Raw genomic sequence first — 23320 nt, 5'->3', positions numbered from 1 at the left:
TATTATTCAGTGGCGGGAACGGGCTTCCATATTAAAGTGCACTACTTAAAGAAGTGAAATTTAAGAAGAACACTATTTATACTGCAAAATGGCGTAGAATAGTGCACATGTATGCAATTTTGGACACACCCACTTGTTTTCACGTAATGTGTATCCGATTTTAAATGCTCTGCAAAACTACTTGTATAGTACCATTACCATAATTTTTCATCCGGAAAGCAATGACAGATAAATGAAGGATTGCTTTGATAAACGAAGCAGGTGTAAAGAAGTTACTGTCTCTTTAAGAGACGCGGGCTGACTGAGCGCATATGCAGCGGCTCCCCGTCATCATCACTGCTGTACTGAGACACAGACACACAAGATACACCGGGATTCCTCCTGTTATTTAGCATCACTTGTGTCGGGTCGGAATGGAGATGTTGAACAATCGACTAAAATAAGGAAAAGTCCTGCTGAGCTCAAGATGGTGTCGTGGATCATTTCGCGGATGGTGGTGTGAGTGTTTATGCGGCGCCGCGTGTTTGCGTTGTGTGTTGCTGCGGATACATGACCAATTTCAATGAAAATAGCGTTTTATGCTTATTTTTTAAATGTTGAATCATTTACATTTGGAGTTGAGGGTTTTTTAAAGATAATATACTCAAATGAATTGTATAAAAGGGGTAAATGAACAAAACAAGGCGATGATGACTTCATCCAGACGAGGGTTCACCATTTGTGTTGTTTGTTGTGAGATGTTCACCTGAAGCAAAATGCCCTGTGGTGTAAAATTGTGACGTAATTTACCAAACACTTCAATGTAAAACATGAAATGTAAAAATATTTGATTTTAAAACAAAATGGGCAGGTTTCAAACATCCCATATGTTCTGCATGCACTACATCCATCACATCATCTCATATAACAGTTAAAGAATATGATGTCATAAACATTTCAGATGTCCATTTAAAGCCAGAGATATTAAATGTTAATGAATGGGTTTCTAAGGATTTTTCTTTAAAAGCCTACCTGCCCAGCTGATTTGTCTATGCTGGTAATGTTACGTAATGTGAAGGAGGCCAATCTGTTCCATATGACTCATATTTCTCATGTTTGGGTCTCAGGTGGGTTGTGGGATTTACAGTCAAGTGACTTTGGTTCTCATTGGAGTCCATCGACTCCAATTACAAATTTCCTGAGGGATCAAGTACTTGGACCTTATCCCAAAGTCTGCTTGGGGCACAAATAGGAGAGGTTGAATTCATTGTTATGACTCTGGTCGGTCTGGATCTAGGCCATTAGAAACAAAGATCAAGCATCATTATCATGGTTTTGCTGAATCTCACGGAATGCTCTTTGCTGTGGCTTTAACTGTAGCAAGCAGATGCATTATGGGAGCTGAAATGGGACAGAGGGCATGTGGTCTGCCACGCGCCAGACTGCCTCGCTATCCTTCATTATGCATTACACACAAGTGCACATTTGGTATAATGCATCATAAGTGCAACTATGCTTTAAAAATATTAGGTTGTTTCAACTCAAATATGTGTAAAAAATTTACAACCGACTGCTGGATTAAAAAATAAATAAAATAAATATATATATATATATATATATATATATATATATATATATATATATATATATATATATTTAATCCAACAATTAGGTTTATCCACATTTTACCCAAAATTGAGTTGAATTAACACAGTTTTTTTTAGAGTGTATGCTTTTAAGCCATAGAACAATGAATTGGGACGCACTCATGTGAACTACTGTGCACTGCATGCATAGGTGTGGTCTGTCCAGTATCCTGACATCTTCCCATCTCCCATCGCACAATGTTCAGATTTTGTCACATCAGCACTAAAATGGCATGTTTGTAGGACAGCACGTGTCTAAATGCATGCTCCACATGCAGCTCATCTGTATCTATTCTAGTCTGTGTGTGTAGATCCGTCTCCATGCGCTCCAACTCCCTTTCATTAATGATTCACTTAATGGAGTGTTTGCTTTCAATGGCATCATGAAACATGCTGGTTTGTGTACAGTAGGGCTAGTGTTTGCTTTAATAGGGTTTTCTCTGAGTAACTTTGATCACAATGTCTGATTTTGTTTCTGGATACCTATCCTGCTTTAGCATCAAGGGAAATAGGCAGCCTCTTAAGTGTTCCTATAGTGTGTTTTAAAGTTGAGGTAATGGTGCAAGTGAAATTTTAGATGCTGTGGTGAGATTGTGTGTCTGTTGGGAGTAATGTAGGCTCAATGGGAATCTTTTCTCTCTGTAGCCTTGCTTTCGGGACCCTCTATCCTGCCTATTCCTCATATAAGGCTGTGAAGACGAAAAATGTCAAGGAATATGTGAGTATTTGAATATGATTTTTATTTGAATATGACAACTCTCTTGAATCTGGAGGGTTTTAAACCACATGTTAATAAAACTATAATTATATACATGTACATGTATGTATATACATACATGCATACATACACATGACAATTTTGAGGGATGTAAACAAAAACAATGGTCTCAGCGTATTCTCTTTTGCGTTTTTTAATTTCTACAGCTTCCGAGAATCCAGAAAGAGCCACATATTGTAAATAATGTTATGATAGCAGTTTTAATATTAAGTTATGATTGCATTGCCTCTTGTTGTTGTTAAATCGTTTGATAACAAGCAGGAAATGTTCGTGGGCCAATCACATTGTCACATTGAAATGGTCTATATTCATAGCGTGATATGAAATGTAGGAAAAATCCAAGTTATATGTCCTTAGCATATTACTAAACTATACTATCATAGCAAATCATAGCATAGGTTCTCATTTGAAAGACCTTTTTGTAAATATACAGTGCTCAGCATAGAGTACAGCCCATTTTGAAAATGAATATTTTGATCCATTTCTCAGTGAATATAGGCAATGGATTTTGGTGCATTTAAACAAAACAGATTTATTAAACAGATATATTTATTAAAATAATATTTTAGTCACCAAACATATTTAGAAATGTAAAGATAATACAATTAAGTTAAAGAAAAAAAAAATTATTTGTATGTAATATTTTTCTATAACATGTAAATTTGAGTGTACTAGTTTTTGGACCGCTATCGTATGTTATACTGTTAGATAAGCTCCAGATTTGGCTTCAGTACTGACTAATCTAATGTATATGCACTAATATAATATTGTATAGCTTCCTATTAAAATATGAATTTTAAAAGATAGATTTGTGAGGGGTGTACTTATATATGCTGAGCACTGTTTATTTTTGGAAACCACATCAGTCTTGGAGTGTCAGGATGCTGGTTGCTATAGAAACCACTAGGCCAGCAGTTTGCTCCCTCAGACACCATTTTTAGCATCTCTGTCATCTGTATAACAAATTTCATTTAGAAATGTCCAGTGTTAGCTAAACATTTCATAATTTTTTTTTTTGTGAAACTGGATTTATAAATGCACATGCTGCTAAAGATACCCATCAAATTATGTGTAATTTGATAATTGCTCAGTTGGATATTAATCTTATTGGCAGTGCAGATGAAGACATACTGGCAATGTAGTAGCAATGATGACTGTTTTTTTAAAGCGAGGCACTCATGCATAAAGCACAAGGCTAAATTCAACAAGAGCATGTGAACTGATGTCATGCACACACGTGCTTGATCATAACATCTGTGTGTTTCCATCCTCCAGGTGAAATGGATGATGTACTGGATAGTGTTCGCTTTATTCACAACAGCAGAGACCATCACAGACATGCTTCTCTCTTGGTCAGTCACTTGTTAATACTGTCATTTTGACTGTTAAAGATATATTTGTATTCACTTTTAACATTTACATTTTTTATGAATTGAGTATAATTTTGGTTTAAGACATTTGATTGCTTTTTAATATAGAATTTAAATTTTTTAGAGAAATATTGCATTATGCTGTTTTAAAGGTTCCTATTTTGTTTTGAGGTCTCTATAATACATTTAACATTAAGTAAAAAACAACTGTTCTTTTCATATACACTATTACTATACATATTAGTAAAATAATGTATATTATTATACATTAATATTACACACACACACACACACACACACACACACACACACACACACACACACACACACACACAATAGGCTGATCTTTTCTCATTCTGTTATAATTGGTCAACCTTTTACAGCATGTGTTGTAAATCAGGGGTTCTCAAACTTTTTAGCCAGTGACCCCCTAAAATACCAATGACAGTGGCTCGCTACCCCCACATTTCTTGGAGGTGGTTATAAACATACACATGTTGCACACACAACAAAAGGCCTATATGAACACGAGCATATTGACAACACAATAAGTGCAAGAGTCTAACAACCATAGGCTGTAATTTGTATAGTCGTTTATTAATTTGTTTAATCTAATAATAACCTCACCTAATGACACTGGTGGGCACAATCTTGGTTTAATTTTAGAGACCACCACCATGATCATCCTCAATGTTCAGTAGTGGCCTGTATATATTCATTATGCATTTGAGTGCAATAAAGGTATCAAGTTTAACCTGGTGCTATAAAATCAGCTGCAGCTGACACTATTGCCATGTTGTTAATCTTATGTAAACACACAATCCTATGAAAATACATTTAAAGGCTGATGGCTTTTTATTTGCATGTTGTTGCATTTTTACTGTAACAATTATTAATATCTTCTGAGGGTTATGGATAAAATAGGATATTTATAATAGTTTAATAAAATTTATTTGACTTTTGGAAATCACAGAGCGCCCCCATAATCATTGTCCCGCAACCCCCAAAGAGACTTTGATCTTTGCTACTTTGCAGATATTTTACATTCACAGACATATAATTTAAATGTGCTGTATGTATTTTTTTTGGACTTTTCTAAAGCATAAAAACAGCATATGTTTGCAGATATTTAAGACACATGCTAAGTGGACACACTTTACCTGAAAAACATGCTTAAGTCAAATTATTATCCTTTGAACGAGTATGTTCTGTGTTGAAATGCCTGTTTTTTTTTTTGTTTTTTAACTCTGCCCACTGCCAGCTTACCCAATTACATTTCAGCATCTTGAGTTGCCTTGGCAGACTATGCAGCTTGTTTATTTTCAGTCATGGTGGCTGCCCCAATGAATGCATGCATAGCCAAAAATGTGATCTCAAGAGGACAGTAGCAGTCTCCGAAATGAGACGTAGATTCAGATTTCTTTTAATTAGCAAATATTACAACTATTATGAATGTAAAAATTATCTGAGCAGCTTACATTGTAAGGCTCAATCATGGCATGCTCACTTTGTGTTGTCAGTCTGGCAACCTGCATGAGCATCAGTGTGAGGTTGGGTGGAGTAAAAAAAAAAAAAAAACTCCAATATTTTGAATTTGGACTTCAATATCTAATTCAACCCCTAGGTGTCAATCCTACCAACTGCAACTTTAACACATTACATGATTAAAACTGCAAAAACATAGTGATGTTATGGTTAAGAATTAGTTTATTAATTTGACTTACTGTATTGTTTATATGTTGACCTCCTGTTTTTCCCAGGTTTCCATTTTATTTTGAGCTGAAGATTGCCTTTGTTATCTGGCTCTTGTCCCCGTACACCAAGGGCTCCAGCGTGCTGTACCGCAAGTTTGTGCATCCCACGCTGTCAAATAAAGAAAGGGTACACATCAGCTTGTTTTCAAACAGGTTTCCTGAAATCTCCACCAGTCAGAGTGATTTCTAGTAATGCATTTGTGTTGCATGACGTATATGTTTGTTGCAGGAAATCGATGAGTACATAACTCAAGCTAAAGACCGCAGTTATGATACCATGATGCGGTTTGGGAGGAGAGGACTCAACATTGCAGCTACTGCAGCAGTCACAGCTGCCACAAAGGTGAAATCACTGTGTTTTTGTGCTTGTTTCCTTGTGTTGTCAGTCAAGGATCAACACTTTTTATATAAAGACTAAATGTATCATTTTCATGGAATCATTCCTTTTATTTTAAAGTAATCTACTGAACACAGTTTTGTTTTTGGGTTCGTAAGGTTTTTAAAAATATATTTAAAAAAAATTTCTTGTATTTACCAGGCCTAAGTTTGTTTGACTTGAATAATACTGTGAAATGTTTCTAGAAATTAACCAGTTTAATACATTTAAAAAATGTAATGTTTGTTTTTGTTTGTAAATCTACAGTTACAGAATCCGATACAATTTTCATTGTCATATGATCCTTCAGAAATCATTGTAATATATGGATTGATTTTGAACTGAATTACTGATTATTATAATGTTTTTAATAAAGTCAGTATCAGAATTGCTTTACGAAAGTTTAATAGAACAGCATTTGCTTAATATCAATCTTAACAATATTATGAATGATTTTTGTTGTCACTTTTGATCAATTTAATGCATCTTTGCTAAATAAAAGTATTAAGATATAAAAATCCTGTCCTGACAAAGTTTGAATGGTAAACAGTAGTTATACATTATTTTATGAAATAAGAATAAAATAATGTACTTAATTTTTTTTAATATAGGCAAGGGGTTTAAAATGTTGAGCTACTGATTTGGTAGGACTTAAAAAGCATTAAAAAAGATCTATTATTTGGACCTGTAGGTGCTAGTATTAAGAGCAGATATTTCTGTAAATATTTTTAGTTTAGTATGGCAGAGCCACAGTTCAATAATTGTCCTTTATTTAAACTCCTAAGCATATGTACAAATACAGTAAAATGATACATCCTGAATAAAAATATGCAATTTCTATTGTTTGTCTTGTGTTAATGAACAACAGGGTCAGGGTGTGTTATCAGAGAAGCTGCGCAGTTTCAGCATGCAGGATCTGACTCTGATTCAGAATGAAGACGAGCTGCAGTTGGACGGTGGAGATGACACACACACTGCAGCCACGCTACCTCGTGCTAAAACAGCAACTCGCACAGGTAAAACACATGCCGCTGCTCTCCTCGCTGTGTTTGTGTGGTCAGTACAATATGTTCACATGGTCATTGTTTGGATTTAACAGGCGTAACGAGTGTGACTCCCTAAATTTAATCCTGTACATACAAGAGCAGACAGATGGATTGAAAAATGCTGATGTGTAAATCCGCTTCTTTCATGCCTGTAACCATAGCGATGGATAACTCTAGTAAATATTACTTTGAATACAGGTCATTTTTTTTATAATGGCTTGTTCTGTTCAAACCAACTTTGTTATAGTGTATTGCGTATTACACAAGGTTTATTATAGTTTTATAGTATTATTGTTTTTTTATTTCAATACTTAAAAGTTGCTGTAAATTTCAGTTTAGTTTTAGTTTGGTTTATTTCATATTTTTGATTATAGGTTTTATCTTCTGAACACATTTGTATTTAGTTTTTATATATTTAATTTCAGTTTTAGTAAAGTTTAGCAGAGTTAATAACTTGTCCATTATTGATCAGAGCGAAGTTTAGTGTTTGCACCTCTTAATTGAAATCATAAAAAAGTTGTTTGAACAAACACTTAACCCAAACCCACACAAATGCAGATTAGATGACTAAAAATAGAAATTACTTGGACTTCAGAAAATAATCTTCATATTAAAGGCCATAAATGAAGTTAAACCAAAGTCTCCTTAAGGCAAGTCATTTCAGTATGCTCAAGCATTCTGTCTGAATGGGCAAACATCAAATCCTCCAAAACTGTTTGCTAAGTTTACGATTACATTACATATTTGGAATTCCCAATAATCTTAAACAACAATCGTCTCATAAGTTTAAAATGTTTAAATCAAGACACCAACCTTATTTATGGCCATGTTACACATTATCATCCTCTGATTAATGCTTCATCAGATCGCGCTGCTCTTCTGAAGTAATTCACAAGTTGGTCTTGATGGCGAATCTCCTGCAGAAATAACAGCGACTCTTTACAAGTTTTTGGTCGTTTCATTTCATGCAGATTACAAAACAAGTGTAGTTGGGTCATTTAAAAGTACAGATTTCAAGCTTTATGTGGATATATTTCTTATGTCTCTGAAGCAAGTATTCACTGAGATTCCAGTGCGTTTGTTGACCACATAGACTCATAAAAGCACACATCTGAGCTTTTTCCACAGAGAAATGTTAGTCTATAGCGAGTTATGATTGGCTCCTGTACTAGTAGGCGGGGCTGCATTCACTATATTGACCATTTTACTTTACCCTACTCAAAACTATACAAGCGACATGTCTTCTGTATTCTTAGTCATTAGTCCCTTTTGCACATACAGACATTTCATGTGGGATCATGTGTGAACAGGCCCTTTTTGAAAATACTGGTAATTCGTTCTGGCAATTTTCCGGATTACCAGTAAAATGCTTATGATAAACCGCTGTTTGTTTACCTTCAAGCACTGCTTTAGTTGTTTAACACGTGTGCACATGAATTGAAGGAGTGCTCCGATGAGCCCCAGCACACACACATATTATGTACATCTCGACATACGGAAATGTTCCTCCATATGTTTTCATCGAAGCTGTTCACAATACTTATCATCCACAAAATTTGTGTAGTCAAATGTGTAAACATTTAGCCACGGTTAGCGCTTCTGCCTTTGGATGTCTCTGGGACAAAAGCAGCTGCATGAATGCTAAAGCTTTAAACAAAAGTGAAAACCAACAAAAGTCAGACCCCTTCTTTTGAATTTACTGGTAAAGTAATGTCTGTGTGAAAGGGGCTTGTGGTGTAGAACATGTTTTGTTTACATTGACAAAATGCATGACTGATGTGTTTCTGTAATAGCGCCATCTACAGGTATTTCTCTAAACAGCTGCAGATTTTGGTCACATTTTTGGCTACAGAATATGTTTCATTCATTCATTTTCTGTTTGGCTCAGTCCCTTTATTAATCAGGGGTTTTCACAGCAGAATGAATCGCCAAATTATCAAACATATGTTTTACTCATCGGATGCCCTTCCAGCCGCAACCCAACACTGGGAAAGTGCAGAATAAGACTTTCTTAATTCTGAAGTCAATTAATAATTGTGTGAATTATTTTAGTACATTATTTAGTGACTTTTGTTAATTTCATTAAAAAATAATAATAAAAAAATTATTTCAGTTAACGAAAATGTTTTTTGAACAGTAGATTTAGTTTTCATTTATTAAAATGACCTTGGTTCAAACACGCATACAGTTTGTGTGTGTGTGTATTCGCTGACTCACTGAAAGCCGCTCTGCAGGCTGCCTTTGTCTCAGCCTGTTTATAATGCTGATGCTGATGTGACCAGCATGTGATTCAGCTGCCTACTGGACGAGAGCAAGGAGGTCAGTCTGCAGGAGTTTGTTCATGCACAACTGCACATTGTTTTTCAGTTGTTGGATGAATTTCGGCACTCATTCTAGTAGTTTAGCCTCTTCGCACACTGTGACGTCATGCAGCTTGAAGTTCATGGCCCTTGTGTGAGGCTTTACAGTGAACATGAATGAAGAATGGTTCAGAGGTGATTATTTTAATAATTAGATGTATAGTGATTCTGTTAGCTCACTGAGAGCCTTCATTGAATTACGGAGCGTTGAAGATGCATTGTGAATGGACAAGCAAAAGGCTCTTCTAAAGGAGTCTTTGTGTTTTAGGCTGTGAATGAGGTCTGGCAAGCTTTAAATGCCAAAGAGAGTCTCATCACAATGAAATACCAGAGAGCCATTTTTCACACTACCAGGAAAAATTTTGTGCTATGGTTTGATGTAGTGGATCCATTTCCCTCACATGACCTCTGCACTTTTTTTCTATCCGGTTTTTAACCCTCTCTTTGAAACGCCCTGCAATCAGGTGTGCTGAAATCAAGACTTGCAAGAAATGTCTACTTCTGTTATTAGGTGATAGTTCTGCATATTAAAATAATAGAAGCTGTATTTAAAAATAGTATGGGTCATTTGGGTTAAAAAAACAAAAACAAAAAAAAAACAAACATATTTTAATATGCAGCTGAAATTATTAACCAAGGAATTATTCACAATATTTGCTATAATATTTTTCTTCTGGAGTGAGCCTTTTTTTATTTAGGCTAGAATAAAAGCAGTTTTAAATTTTGTTTTAAAACCATTTTAAGGTCATCATTATCCCCCTTTTAGTTATAAAGTTTAGTTATATAATAATAATATATATATATATATATATATATATATATATATATTTTTTTTAATTATTATTTTTATTTGTCTACAAACATTCAGATATGTAGTAAAATATAATGTCATCATGGCAAAGATAACATAAATTAGTTATTAAATCTATTATGTTTATAAAAGTGTTGACAAAAATCATTCTTCAGTTAAACAGAAATTGGGAGAAAAAATATACAGGGCAGCTAATAATTCTGACTTTAGAGTTAATCTGGAGATAAACAATAATTTACAAATTATAGGCCGGTTTTTATACTATCTCAGTTTTCAAACATTTTGGAAAAACTCTTTGTTGAAAGTATGCTCATTCAGTGGACCAGTTCTCGTCTGGCCAAAAGAATGAAGTAGCAGAGATGTAGTTGAGGCACTGTAAACACCTTGTGGTCAAGCTGGGCATAATAAGGACTTCCATCACAGTGGTCTTTGCTAAAAATCAGCTCTGATTGGCATGACTTTCAGCTGCACTGTGTAACCTAAAGTTACTTCTTCACCACCACCACTCCTTATACACCTAAAAACACTTGTTTTGTCTTCATCTGGAAAAAGAAAATGCATGTTTAGTCATGCTGTACCTTTATACCAATGAGCCAGAACATTATTACCACCTCACTTATATTCCGCTCTTTATCCGTGTGCTGATTAAACAGCAACAATCCTTCAGGGCATGGGCTCTAAAAGGAATCCGTCCTGTAGGTTTTGGATCGAACTCATTTGTCCAAAGCATCTATAGATACTCTGTTGTATTGAGATCTGGCGAATTTATTATTCTTTTCATCATGTTATTCCCACCACTCCTGAACAATGAGTGCAGAATGGCAATGTCAGAGCTGTTGTCCCAAGTACATCATACAAAATATTCTGTTTTTTTTTCATTTGAGATGCTATGCCATAACTACGGAAGTGTAGAGCTGCCACCCAGGTAAAAAACAAATCTGAGCTTTATCACGTTTGTACAATATACTTTTCACGTTCTTACAATATAATATCACGTTCTTACAATATACTATCACGTTCTTACAATATACTTTTCACGTTCTTACAATATACTATCACGTTTGTACAATATACTTTTCACGTTCTTACAATATACTATCACGTTTGTACAATATACTTTTCACGTTCTTACAAATTAATATCACGTTTGTACAATATACTATCACGTTTGTACAATATAATATCACGTTTGTACAATATACTTTTCACGTTCTTACAATATAATATCACGTTTGTACAATATAATTATCACGTTATTACGTGAAAACTTTATTGTTTAGGCTACGTTTACCTGGTGCAATCAGAGCGTGAGAAAATGTCTCGTTTAACAGAGTTAATTAAGTTCTTTTTATGCTTTGATTGAGACATGGGGAAATTTTGCAGCTACTGATCAGCTTGGACAATGTTGTTATCAGCATGCCAGTTTTCAGGTAGGCGGGCTCTTGGTCTTCGCACCTGACAATAAAGTTTTCACGTAATAACGTGATAATTATATTGTACGAACGTGAAAAGTATATTGTACAGACGTGAAAAGTATATTGTACAGACGTGAAAAGTATATTGTACAAACGTGAAAAGTATATTGTACAAACGTGATATTATATTGTAAGAACGTGAAAAGTATATTGTACAAACGTGATATTATATTGTAAGAACGTGAAAAGTATATTGTACAAACGTGATATTATATTGAAAGAACGTGATATTATATTGTACAAACGTGATATTATATTGTAAGAACGTGAAAAGTATATTGTACAAACGTGATATTATATTGTGAGAACGTGATATTATATTGTGAGAACGTGATATTATATTGTACAAACGTGATATTATATTGTAAGAACGTGAAAAATATATTGTACAAACGTGATATTATATTGTAAGAACATGATATTATATTGTACAAACGTGATATTATATTGTAAGAACGTGAAAAGTATATTGTACAAACGTGATATTATATTGTAAGAACGTGAAAAGTATATTGTACAAACGTGATATTATATTGTACAAACGTGATATTATATTGTACAAACGTGAAAAGTATATTGTAAGAACGTGATATTATATTGTAAGAACGTGATATTATATTGTACAAACGTGATATTATATTGTAAGAACATGAAAAGTATATTGTACAAACGTGATATTATATTGTGAGAACGTGATATTATATTGTACAAACGTGATATTATATTGTAAGAACGTGAAAAGTATATTGTACAAACGTGATATTATATTGTAAGAACGTGATATTATATTGTACAAACGTGATATTATATTGTAAGAACGTGAAAAGTATATTGTACAAACGTGATATTATATTGTAAGAACGTGATATTATATTGTACAAACGTGATATTATATTGTAAGAACGTGATATTATATTGTACAAACGTGATATTATATTGTAAGAACGTGAAAAGTATATTGTACAAACGTGATATTATATTGTGAGAACGTGATATTATATTGTACAAACGTGATATTATATTGTAAGAACGTGAAAAGTATATTGTACAAACGTGATATTATATTGTAAGAACGTGATATTATATTGTACAAACGTGATATTATATTGTAAGAACGTGAAAAGTATATTGTACAAACGTGATATTATATTGTAAGAACGTGATATTATATTGTACAAACGTGATATTATATTGTAAGAACGTGATATTATATTGTACAAACGTGATATTATATTGTAAGAACGTGAAAAGTATATTGTAAGAACGTGATATTATATTGTAAGAACGTGATATTATATTGTACAAACGTGATATTATATTGTAAGAACGTGAAAAGTATATTGTACAAATGTGATATTATATTGTAAGAACGTGATATTATATTGTAAGAACGTGATATTATATTGTACAAACGTGATATTATATTGTAAGAACGTGAAAAGTATATTGTACAAACGTGATATTATATTGTAAGAACGTGAAAAGTATATTGTACAAACGTGATATTATATTGTAAGAACGTGATATTATATTGTACAAACGTGATATTATATTGTAAGAACGTGAAAAGTATATTGTACAAACGTGATATTATATTGTAAGAACGTGAAAAGTATATTGTAAGAACATGATATTATATTGTAAGAACGTGATATTATATTGTACAAACGTGATATTATATTGTAAGAACGTGAAAAGTATATTGTACAAACGTGATATTATATTGTACAAACGTGATATTATATTGTACAAACGTGATATTATATTGTAAGAACGTGAAAAGTATATTGTACAAACGTGATATTATATTGTACAAACGTGATATTATATTGTAAGAACGTGAAAAGTATATTGTACAAATGTGATATTATATTGTAAGAACGTGATATTATATTGTACAAACGTGATATTATATTGTAAGAACGTGAAAAGTATATTGTACAAACGTGATATTATATTGTAAGAACGTGAAAAGTATATTGTACAAATGTGATATTATATTGTACAAACGTGATAAAGCTCAGATTTTTTTTTTTACCTGGGTGGCAGCTCTACGCTTCCGTACATAACAAACTGGTTTACTCGTGTTTATTCCTGTCCATTTCTCCAATATCCAACACGCTTATTATAAGAACTCTTTGTTTGCTTACAACCTAATCTACCCATGTCTTATTAAAGAAACACTCCACTTTATGAAAAACTATCATTTTATAGTCCTCGAGTAAAACTGTTGAGTTTTTGAATCCATTTAGCTTATCTTTAAGTCTTGCGGGAGAAATTTCAGCTTAGTCAAGGATAAATCATTGCATAAATGAGCATAAACAATTAACATCTCACTAGAAATAGCCAAAGAGTTGATTAATTTAGCCATTTAAAGCTTGACTTTTCTGTAGATATATCGTGTTCTAAGACAGATAGAAATGGGACTACGAACTATACTCATTCTGGAGTAATGTTCAAGGAACTTTGCTGCCATGCCATGGCTGCAGCAAGTGCAATGATATTACTCGGCACATACTTGCACAGGTAACATGCTTAATACATGATGTAGCAACAGAAGAGTCAAGCTTTAAATGGGAATATTGACAGGTCATATGAGTGAGATGCCAATGGTTTAGTCTCATTCAATGAGACTAGAGATTGGCTGAATGGATTAAAAATGGTAAAACTCAACAGTTTACCTCTAGGGGACTGGTAAAAATAAGCCTATCTTAAAAAATGTGGTGATTCTAACTAGGACATAATCAACAAAATTTGCTATGACCATACCTGCCAACACTCCTGTTTTTCCTGGGAGTCTCCCATATTTCAGACCCATCTCCCATTTTGCAACTTCTCCCGGAAAACTCCCAGAATTTCACCGCCTTCCCCCCGTCCTCAGCTTTTTGGTACAATCTACAACACCCCCGGATTGCCGACTAGGCATGGGCCGGTATAAGATTCTGACAGTATGATAACCTCGAAAAAAAAAATATCACGGTTTCACTGTATCACGGTATTGTGATTACTGATCTAAAATATTTTCTTTTTAAATGACTTGGTAAAAAACAAAAACTTTTTTCCCCTTTGAAAACAATATATTTTATTTTTTGAAAGATTTGTAATAGTTTGAAACCGTAAACATGTCAGGCTAAATAATTCAAACGATTTATTGACTTCTGCTGTCTTCATTTGTTTCAAAAACACAGATTTCTTTACAATTTAAAACAGCATCTTTGAATATTTTTTTCTGCTGGAGTTACTGTTGTCCTGAAAAACAAAAATAAATAAAAATAAATAAATAAATAAAAAAATCTTACACATTCCTAAGTAACAGTATTACAGAAAATTTTGGCGGTTTTAAAACCTTGACTTTTCCAAACCACAGTGAACCTTGGTTATCGTCCCATGCCTATCGCTGACTATTATATATAATATCCAATGGCAGCGGCCTTGTCAGCTCGTCCATTGTCAGCTCGGCCCCCATGTATACATGTAAGGAATGTATACATTGAAATAAAAAAAGCTTAATTTTTTGGAGGAATGTTTTGAAAGATCATCTCATAATCTGACTCCTCAAATGATTTGCCTCAAACTATTAAAAACCAAACATAAACTTGTCGGATAGATGAAGTGTATACTGATGTCTAAACCGTATCCATCATTCTTGTTTTCCTCAGTTCGTGCCACACCCGTACCAGCGGACACTGAGTCACAGCACAGCTCTCGCTCTGATGATCAGTCAGATAGCAGGACTGAGCATTCAGATGAGGATGCAGCTGATAAAGCCCCCAAACGCATCGCAAGCACCAGAGCAGCCAAGAAACCAGCTGCTGCCAAGACAGAGGTACATGATTTAGTTTGTCTACTGCCTTCTCCTTTTTTCTGTGTTCTTTTGTTTATAGACACTGTTTGTTTACGAAATGTGAAATATCTGAAACTACTGAAATGTTTCTTGCTTATCAGCTAAATTATTAAGAACTTAATATGGTTATTTATGATGTTTGTCACTCATAATGCAGACAAATACAGTGCATTAAGAAAGCATTCAGACCCCTTTTTTTACTCTTTTTGTTGCCAACTAGAAGTGTGAACCTATACTGGTCTCATGGTTCAGTTCGGTTACAATTATACCATTGATTCGATATTTCGGTGCATCACGGTGCATTGACGATGCTTTCCATACACAGTGTTGTATTTTTGGGGGGTGGCTATAACAAGCTGTCTGTATAAACACACACACACACACACACAGACACGGACACACAGCACCACACTGTCTTTCATTCACACACATACACAAACAGCACCAAACGCTCATGCACGCACGCACACGTGCAACATTGAGTGTAGTTTGAAGTGAGAGGTGCTTATCTAAGCTTGCATCCTATTCCTCTGGATCGTTGAGTTGTTTCTACACTTTTATCACAATAAATGAATAAGTGATTTTAATTTAGTTAACTGGAAGTGAGTTGTGCAGGCTCACACATGCCTGAAGACAGGGTTGTGTTGAGGGACAGATCCTGGGGAAGGTTCATTAAAGGTTTGATGCTCTTAAATGGAAGATACTTGGAGTAACGCAGACTCATATCATAGAACCAGTTGCCTGCCCAGACCAGTTTTGGTAAGACAAGTGACCAACCCGCAATAATCATATGATGCAATGGATGGAAAAACTTGCAGATGGACAACTATCATCGATTTACTTCACCAATCTGATTTTAATAGCAGAATGACCAGAAAGGAGTTTCTCCTCAGTGAAGACGTGTGGAAACACTCTTGAAATTTGCAATAAAATGCACATAGGTATCTTAGACTAAAATTATGTGGTCTGACTTAACTCCATTACAAACATCAAGTCTGTAGGTCATAGGTCACGAGCTCAATTCCTGGAGGGCCGCAGCTCTGCAGTTTTGCTCCAACCTTGATCAAACACTGTTGATCCAACTAATGAAGGTGTTCAGGACTCTTGAACTCAGCTGTGTTTGAGAGAGTTGGAGCAAAACTGTGCAGAGCTGCAGCCCTCCAGAAAGAGTTCGAGACCTATGCTGTAAAAAACCCCAATGCAGTACCATTTCAGTGGTGATGTATGGTGTGGCTGTGTTTTCAGTTTAAGGGACTAAGGGACTGGTAAGGGTAATAGAAAAGCTGAATGCAGTTAATTACAGGGATATCCTTAATACCCCAAGTTTGTGCCAAAGGCTCTCCTTCCCACAGGATAATGCTCTCACAGAGTTACTTCTTAAGATACTCCACTCCAAACCTGAGACCTGAAAATGGTATTCAATAGACAGATGATTCTCATCCAGAATGACAGACCTCAGGAAAGATGTAGCGAAAATTGGGTAAAAAAAAAAAAAAAAAAATTCCGGATGTGCAAAAATAGTCATAGGATAATCAGAAAGATTTGAAGATCCTTTGACAGTGAATATATTGTCAACTAAGTGGTGTGTTAAAGCTTAAAGTTTGTTTTTTAAATGCATGCAGCTGGATTTTTTTTAACCGAACAGAAGTACAACTACTTGGCTTGTTTACCAACTACCAAACCAGGCCATTGTTTCACACAGCCAGAATTTTTTTATTACGCATTAGCGTGAAGGTGTGGTCAAATTAACTGTTTTTCAGTGAACTCCACTTATTTTACTAGGAATCCATGTCTGAAATTTGCATGAAAAGCAGACAGTTTCCCCACACTGATTTCTCAGTGGGTTTTTGCACAGCCGAACAACAAAAGATGCTTGGTCTTTGCTTCATATTTTGACACTACAGGAAGCAAAGGATGTTTTCTTCTGTGGTTGCACTTTAATGTTCCAAAATAACAGAACGAAGGTGTCTGATTACTTTCTGAATGCATTTCAGTCTGTTATAGCCTTTGAACCTTGTAACATTATAACCATAAATTAATGTGGTATAGACCCTTTTCTCAACGGGATTCAGCAGTCTACAGCATCTTAAATGCTGTGCTTGAAATTTTTAGAATAAAGATAATGTATATTTATAAACCTATACTTTGTTTTATTAACTTTTAAATTACAAAAAAAGTTTCTAATGGTCCATTTCCACTGAGTGGTACGGTACGGTTCGTTATGCTTTTATGGCTGTTACCACTGTCGAAAGGTACCAAAAAGCGAACTGTACCATACCACTTTTTAGGTACCTTTTTGAAAGGATACGTAGCGCAAGCAAAAGGGTACCAAAAGGCGAAGCAAGACGCGCAGCTTAACGCTATTGGTTTACAGAGAAACGTCACTAGCTTGTGCATAAGCCAGGAGAATGAAAACAAAGAAACTGCCATGTTTTAAATACACAGCCGAGACATTACACTGTAATAATATATACATATAATAACAACGAGCCATGTCGACCCCAGCTTAAACAAACCTTGTCGTCATCTTAAAGAACAGCCACAAAGCCAACAATAGCAGAATCTACTCTGTGCCCCGTTTACAAAGGCTGTCTAAAGTGCAAGGCACTTCACTTTGTCGCACGTCTATATTTGAAATAACGAACTTCTTGAGCTGATGCCAATAACGTGCGCGTGATTATTGAACTGCTTCTGACATCTGATCCTTTCCGAAACGGACAAATGCAAGAGTGAAGCACGAAAAAACAACTGAGCAAATGAATCTTTCAGCAACCTAAAACATGAGCAAACTGCTGTTTCACTTTTATCAATGCCTTTTGGACTTATGAACACTGAATGATGGAACTGAATAACCATATATGTTGCATTTATTATTCTTTTAATGTAATTGCAGACGTTACAATACGCTGTTTCGCACTGTCATTGATCTGCAGTTATAATCAAATCCTGTGCATAGAAAGCTTAGTAATAAACGTTTATACACATCTCTACCCCTTAGCCCTTCCCCTTACCCCTATACCTCGTTTTGCGCATTCACGTCAAGGGGTAGGGGTGTCCCAATTCTCTTTAGCTTAAAGGCGTAGAGCTAAGGGGAAAGGGTGAATAGCCCTTCGAATGAGGATTTTTCAGGACCACACTCAAAACCAAGGGGAAAGAACATTTCCCAGAATACACCAGCCACAACGGCAGTATTGCTTAACCCGGAAGTAAGGAGGTCCACAAATTTGTATTTTTTTTTTTTAATTTTTTGTCATTATTACAAATTTTTACAACAAACAAGCATGTTTTAATATATTCATAACCGCGTTCGTCTTTTACCATTGTGTGTTGCAGTATAGTTACTGTATAGCAGTCCCACAACATTCTGACACTTGATGACATTCGAAAACCCTGTCAGTAAAGTCAAGGGGCTGGGAATGAGCTTTTTACAGTGTCTGCTATAATGTTAATGTTGTTTTCTTGTGTTAACATAGATGCATATGGCCACTGTGTAAATGCACAGTATTACGATCTTATTGCCACATTATATCATTATGATAATATTTGCCTTCAGTGATTTCCTTGAAGATAAATACCAAAAAATAAAGCAACTGGAATAACTACAGCAGTCGCGATCGTCTGATCTCACATGAAGCAAGGGATTGTGATGACATGTGCAGGTGCTGTAGTGCTCTCCCAATTCTTAGGGGTAAATTTTGAAGCCCTTCCCCATAACCTTCGGTTTTAAGGGCCAAGGGGTACAAAAATAAAATTGGGATTGGGCCTGAGTGTATAAAGCATCTGTTTTGTGAGAAGTGATATGATATCTCATATGATATGTGAACGACTTGTACATCTTTACTTGCATTTCCTCGAGTGAGAATGACGTCGACTGAAACTTTCTGGTACCCTTTTGGCAGTGGAAACGTAAGCCTGATAAAGGTGATCTGTACCGACCCGTACCGTACTCTACCACTCAGTGGAAACGGGCCATAACACGGGGTCTATTGACAGGACAGTTAAATTTTGTTCTCTCCTCTGCCTGCCAATATCAGTCTCAGACAATTTTAAAAAACGTTTCTGAAAGTTGTGTAAACACTCTCATGGAGTTTTCTTTTGTTATTTGAGAAAATTGGATTTGTGTATTGATGGTACTCTTCCATTCACGGCAAACTAAGTTTACTAGTAACTAAACTAAACCCAAATATGACAACTTCCACTGCTGAGAATCCTGGAAAAGTGAAAAGGCTCTATTAATTATATAATTATATTATTTTATTTTTTCTTCTTCTTGTGTTTTACCACTATATCCTGCCGTTCTCCTCAGCAGACCACCAAGACGGTGAAGAAAGCGCCAAAGAAGAAAACCACCACGGCTAACAACGTTGCTGAATCGCCATGAGCCACACAGCGCTCATCCATCCTTGGACAACAGACATTCACATGCTTTCCCATATTATTAACACCCAACCATTAGTGCTCTTTGCTTTTAATGATGCGTACTGACAGACACAAACACACACAACATAAGATGCGTCACTTGAGGCTGTTTTTAATTTAGGTTTACTGCGGTAAGTTTAGACATTCATTTTTCATGTTATAACGGCAGTGTTTCTGCGTCGTCTTTTCTGTAGGCCTTAATATTAGAGTGTGCAAAGCCTGAGATCTGGAAGCAGTGCCTGCACATGATCATCATACATCATCACTTTAGTTCAGGCGTAACCAACCCTGTTCCTGGAGATTGACCTTCTTGCTGATTTCAGTTGCAACCCATATCAAACACACCTGCCTGTAATTATCAAGTGCTGTTCAGGTCCTAATTAATTGCTTCAGGTGTGTTTGATCAGGGCTGGAGCTGAACTTTGCAGGAAGGTCGATCTCCAGGAACAGGGTTGAGCACCACTGTTTTAGACTATTCCTGTTTTCCCTAATACAGGCCAGTTTACTTTTTTTAGCATGTAGGACACGCACTACGGGAGGAAGGAGAAACGGGAGCAGAAAAGCTGGGCTATTAATTGAATTAGAAACAGACTTGATTTACAACACATATACAGTGTCCGTAGAGATTTCTGTAGTCGCTCTGAGCAGTTCTGTTCTCATTCTGGGTCATTGTGCATCCTGAGATTTGTCGTGAATATTGATGATCTCAGAGGTCAGATGTTTACTAGAAGCTGCAGGATCTTCCCAGGTGTCAAATCCAGTTCCTGGAGAGCCGCAGCTTTGCACAGTTTAGTTCCAACCCTAATTAAACACACCTGATCAAACTAATTGAGTCCTTCAGTTTTGGTTGAAACATACAGGGAAGTGTGTTGAAGCAGGATTGGGACTAAACTGTGCAGAGCTGCGGGCTTCCAGGAACTAGATTTGATACCTGTGTTTGCTCTTGCTTGTTAATAGTGCGTTTGTTCAGAGCTATTTGGTGTGCGTACGCTTCCCTGGTTCTAATTGAACACCCGTGTAGTGTGAGGTTACACATTTTGAAAGTATTATAAAGAAGTCCTATGGTAGGGCACAAGATGAAAACAAAATCACATTTTGTCACTTAAGTTTGATCTCTGAAGACTCCATTTTTTTTTTTTAAAGTCAACCGTTTCAGTGCTGCAAATTATTTATTTTATTGATGTATTTTGTTTGTCGAACTCTAATAATCCATAAAAAAATTTTAATGATGCACTGAGCAGTTGGGAGTCAACAGATTCGTTGTGGGCAAAATGATCAACCCCCAGATGTGGAAATTATTTTAAAAATGGACTAGAGGGTTTTCGGGCCAACATATTATTATTTTTTTTAAGACCTCCCCCTATTGGTTCTCTTGAAACTGCATTCAGTCCTAAATCCAGATGTGGACCGATGTGTTTCCCAGCACAGCTGTTCAGAAGGATTAGGTATTTGGTGCTGATCTTGACTTTAGCTGTTACTGCATTACAACATGCAGAACTATTGAGAGCAGATAGGTGGCGCTGCTGTACAGCAAAACGGCACATTAAAAGAATACACGCAGATGAAGAGTAGGTTTAAATCCGTTGGTTAATTAGCCGAAATATACCCTAATAAATGTTAATTTGTATAATACTATTGACTGTACAAAGTCTGCCTTACTCTGATAGGCTTTTTAAGTTCATGTTTACATATAGTATGTCATTTTGTAGGATAGAATGTACAGAAACTTTAATTTTGTTGTAAAAAGTGCTATTTGTTTATGTGCATATTGGTGTGGTTTTAATTTACGATGTTTTGTCTTCTCTCTGCCTTTTTTTTCCTTTTGTTTGAGAAGGACTTTTGATCATTTTACAGTTTATTTCAACAATGCAAATCATATGTCAGTCTTACTTTAAACACTCACACGTGTAGTTTATAGCAGACGGATGTTTCTGTTGAAACACGCGGTTTAGAAATGACAGATCTGTCATGACACAATGCTGACTTGAATCATCATGATCAATAATTCAGTCTTGCTGATTGGCGACATGACATTTTTCTGTGTCTCAGTCTCCTGAGTAATTCATCTTTGTTTGTTTTTTTTAAATAAGAAACTTTGAGATTTGTTTTTCTTTTAATTAAATGCGTGTGGTTGATGCTCACCAACCCACACAAAAACGACTGTCAGTCTCACTCCTCAGTCTGTTCTTTGTTCTTTTCTTTTTCCTCTCCTTTTCCCCCCTTTTGTTTGGTATTTATTTGCATAATCAGAAATGACAATAAGTTTGTTTTCTTTTAATTCGCCAAGGCTTGCGCTGAGTGAGACATGACAAATTGAACATTCACTTTTTCTTTGATGTTTTTCTGCATTGTGTTGGAAATTGGTATTATTGCATATACAGATTTGATCTGAGAGAATAGTCAACCTTAATATATTGTTTGTGCCAATTCTCAATGCTCTTAATATATTACAAGAATGAAAAAGAGACTGCTGCTACGTGTGTACTAACTGACCTTGAAATACTATTCAATAAAAATGCAATTACTTCCTGAATGGATTATTTGTTTAATTATTTCGAACCATTCGTAATCCTGTGGGTACTACACAAAATAAAATGAGCAATTGTTTTAGGCCACATTAATGATTCATTTAGCTGTCTCGTCTAGATTTAATATCTGGCTTTCATACAAATGTGTTTATCAGTAATTTTAATGAATACGCTTAATAATGTCAACACTGTTAATTGATACATAATTTTTATTTACCCTAGTTGATATCAGGATGGCATAAAGCACAGATGACTGCCAAATCTGATGATCTGTAGTACTAGAGTTCCCCTAAAAAGATGACAACCACCAGAGAAACAAACAATTTTGCAGTATTTGAGAAAATAATCAAGTGAACAATAAGAATGTCTAATAATGACTTGACTGTAATTGTGGGTTTCTTCCTTTATGTATTTATTGTTGCTGGTTTCTCCAAACCTTTGACTGACACTGTGATCACAGCTAATAGCCAATCGGTGCAATTGTTTAATCATTGTATCACTAATCAATCTCAACCCCTTTTTCTCACTAATTAAAGAAACAACTAGTAGGGTAATCCTGCAGCATGAATAATGATAATTAAATGACACAAGGTAAAAATGTCTCTTTAGAGCCCATTTTTAAAAAATAAATAGACATTAGTGGAGCAAAGTCTTCACCCACGTGGCAATATTATTTATAGTACTGTTACTACTGTAAAAATCTGTGTTGATACTATAGTTAAGTATATGACACTGTGTAGAATGTAAAACTACAGTACGCTATAGCATTTATTAACAATGAACTGATAAAATGTAATAAATCTGTAGTAGGCCTATACTTTAGTTTTTACTATGGTACACTGTGGTTTATTTTAGTATATTTGTAAACCTAAAGTACAGTATTGGGTAGTTTGTTTATATTACTATAGTTGTCGTATTACCATAGCTGACTATA

At 35.1% G+C, this 23320-nt stretch overlaps 1 protein-coding gene across 2 annotated transcripts; it reads left to right on the top strand.

Moving 5' to 3' along the window:
- The first annotated feature begins 311 nt into the window (after positions 1–311).
- Positions 312–22391, top strand: reep2 (receptor accessory protein 2). 2 transcript variants are annotated; one of them, XM_056472725.1, is made up of 8 exons: positions 312–498; positions 2271–2343; positions 3679–3755; positions 5534–5654; positions 5757–5870; positions 6772–6919; positions 15255–15421; positions 19749–22391. In XM_056472725.1, the coding sequence occupies exons 1-8, from the start codon at positions 467–469 to the stop codon at positions 19818–19820; spliced, it is 804 nt and encodes a 267-aa protein (XP_056328700.1). In that variant the 5' UTR covers positions 312–466; the 3' UTR covers positions 19821–22391. The 2 variants fall into 2 exon arrangements, with proteins under 2 accessions (XP_056328700.1, XP_056328699.1); XM_056472724.1 differs by having other exon boundaries at positions 19746–22391.
- Positions 22392–23320: the final 929 nt, after the last annotated feature.

This window comes from Danio aesculapii, chromosome 14 (assembly GCF_903798145.1).
Source record: "Danio aesculapii chromosome 14, fDanAes4.1, whole genome shotgun sequence".
Lineage (NCBI taxonomy): Eukaryota > Metazoa > Chordata > Actinopteri > Cypriniformes > Danionidae > Danio > Danio aesculapii.
This window is presented reverse-complemented; position numbering and strand designations above follow the sequence as displayed.

Bases quoted from the DNA above. Each gene is read 5' to 3' on its own strand.
- reep2 (XM_056472724.1), top strand. From the start codon at position 467: ATGGTGTCGTGGATCATTTCGCGGATGGTGGT. The intron at 5,871-6,771 runs GTGAAATCACTG...AATGAACAACAG, and splicing joins CAGTCACAGCTGCCACAAAG to GGTCAGGGTGTGTTATCAGA. The intron at 6,920-15,254 runs GTAAAACACATG...TGTTTTCCTCAG, and splicing joins TAAAACAGCAACTCGCACAG to TTCGTGCCACACCCGTACCA.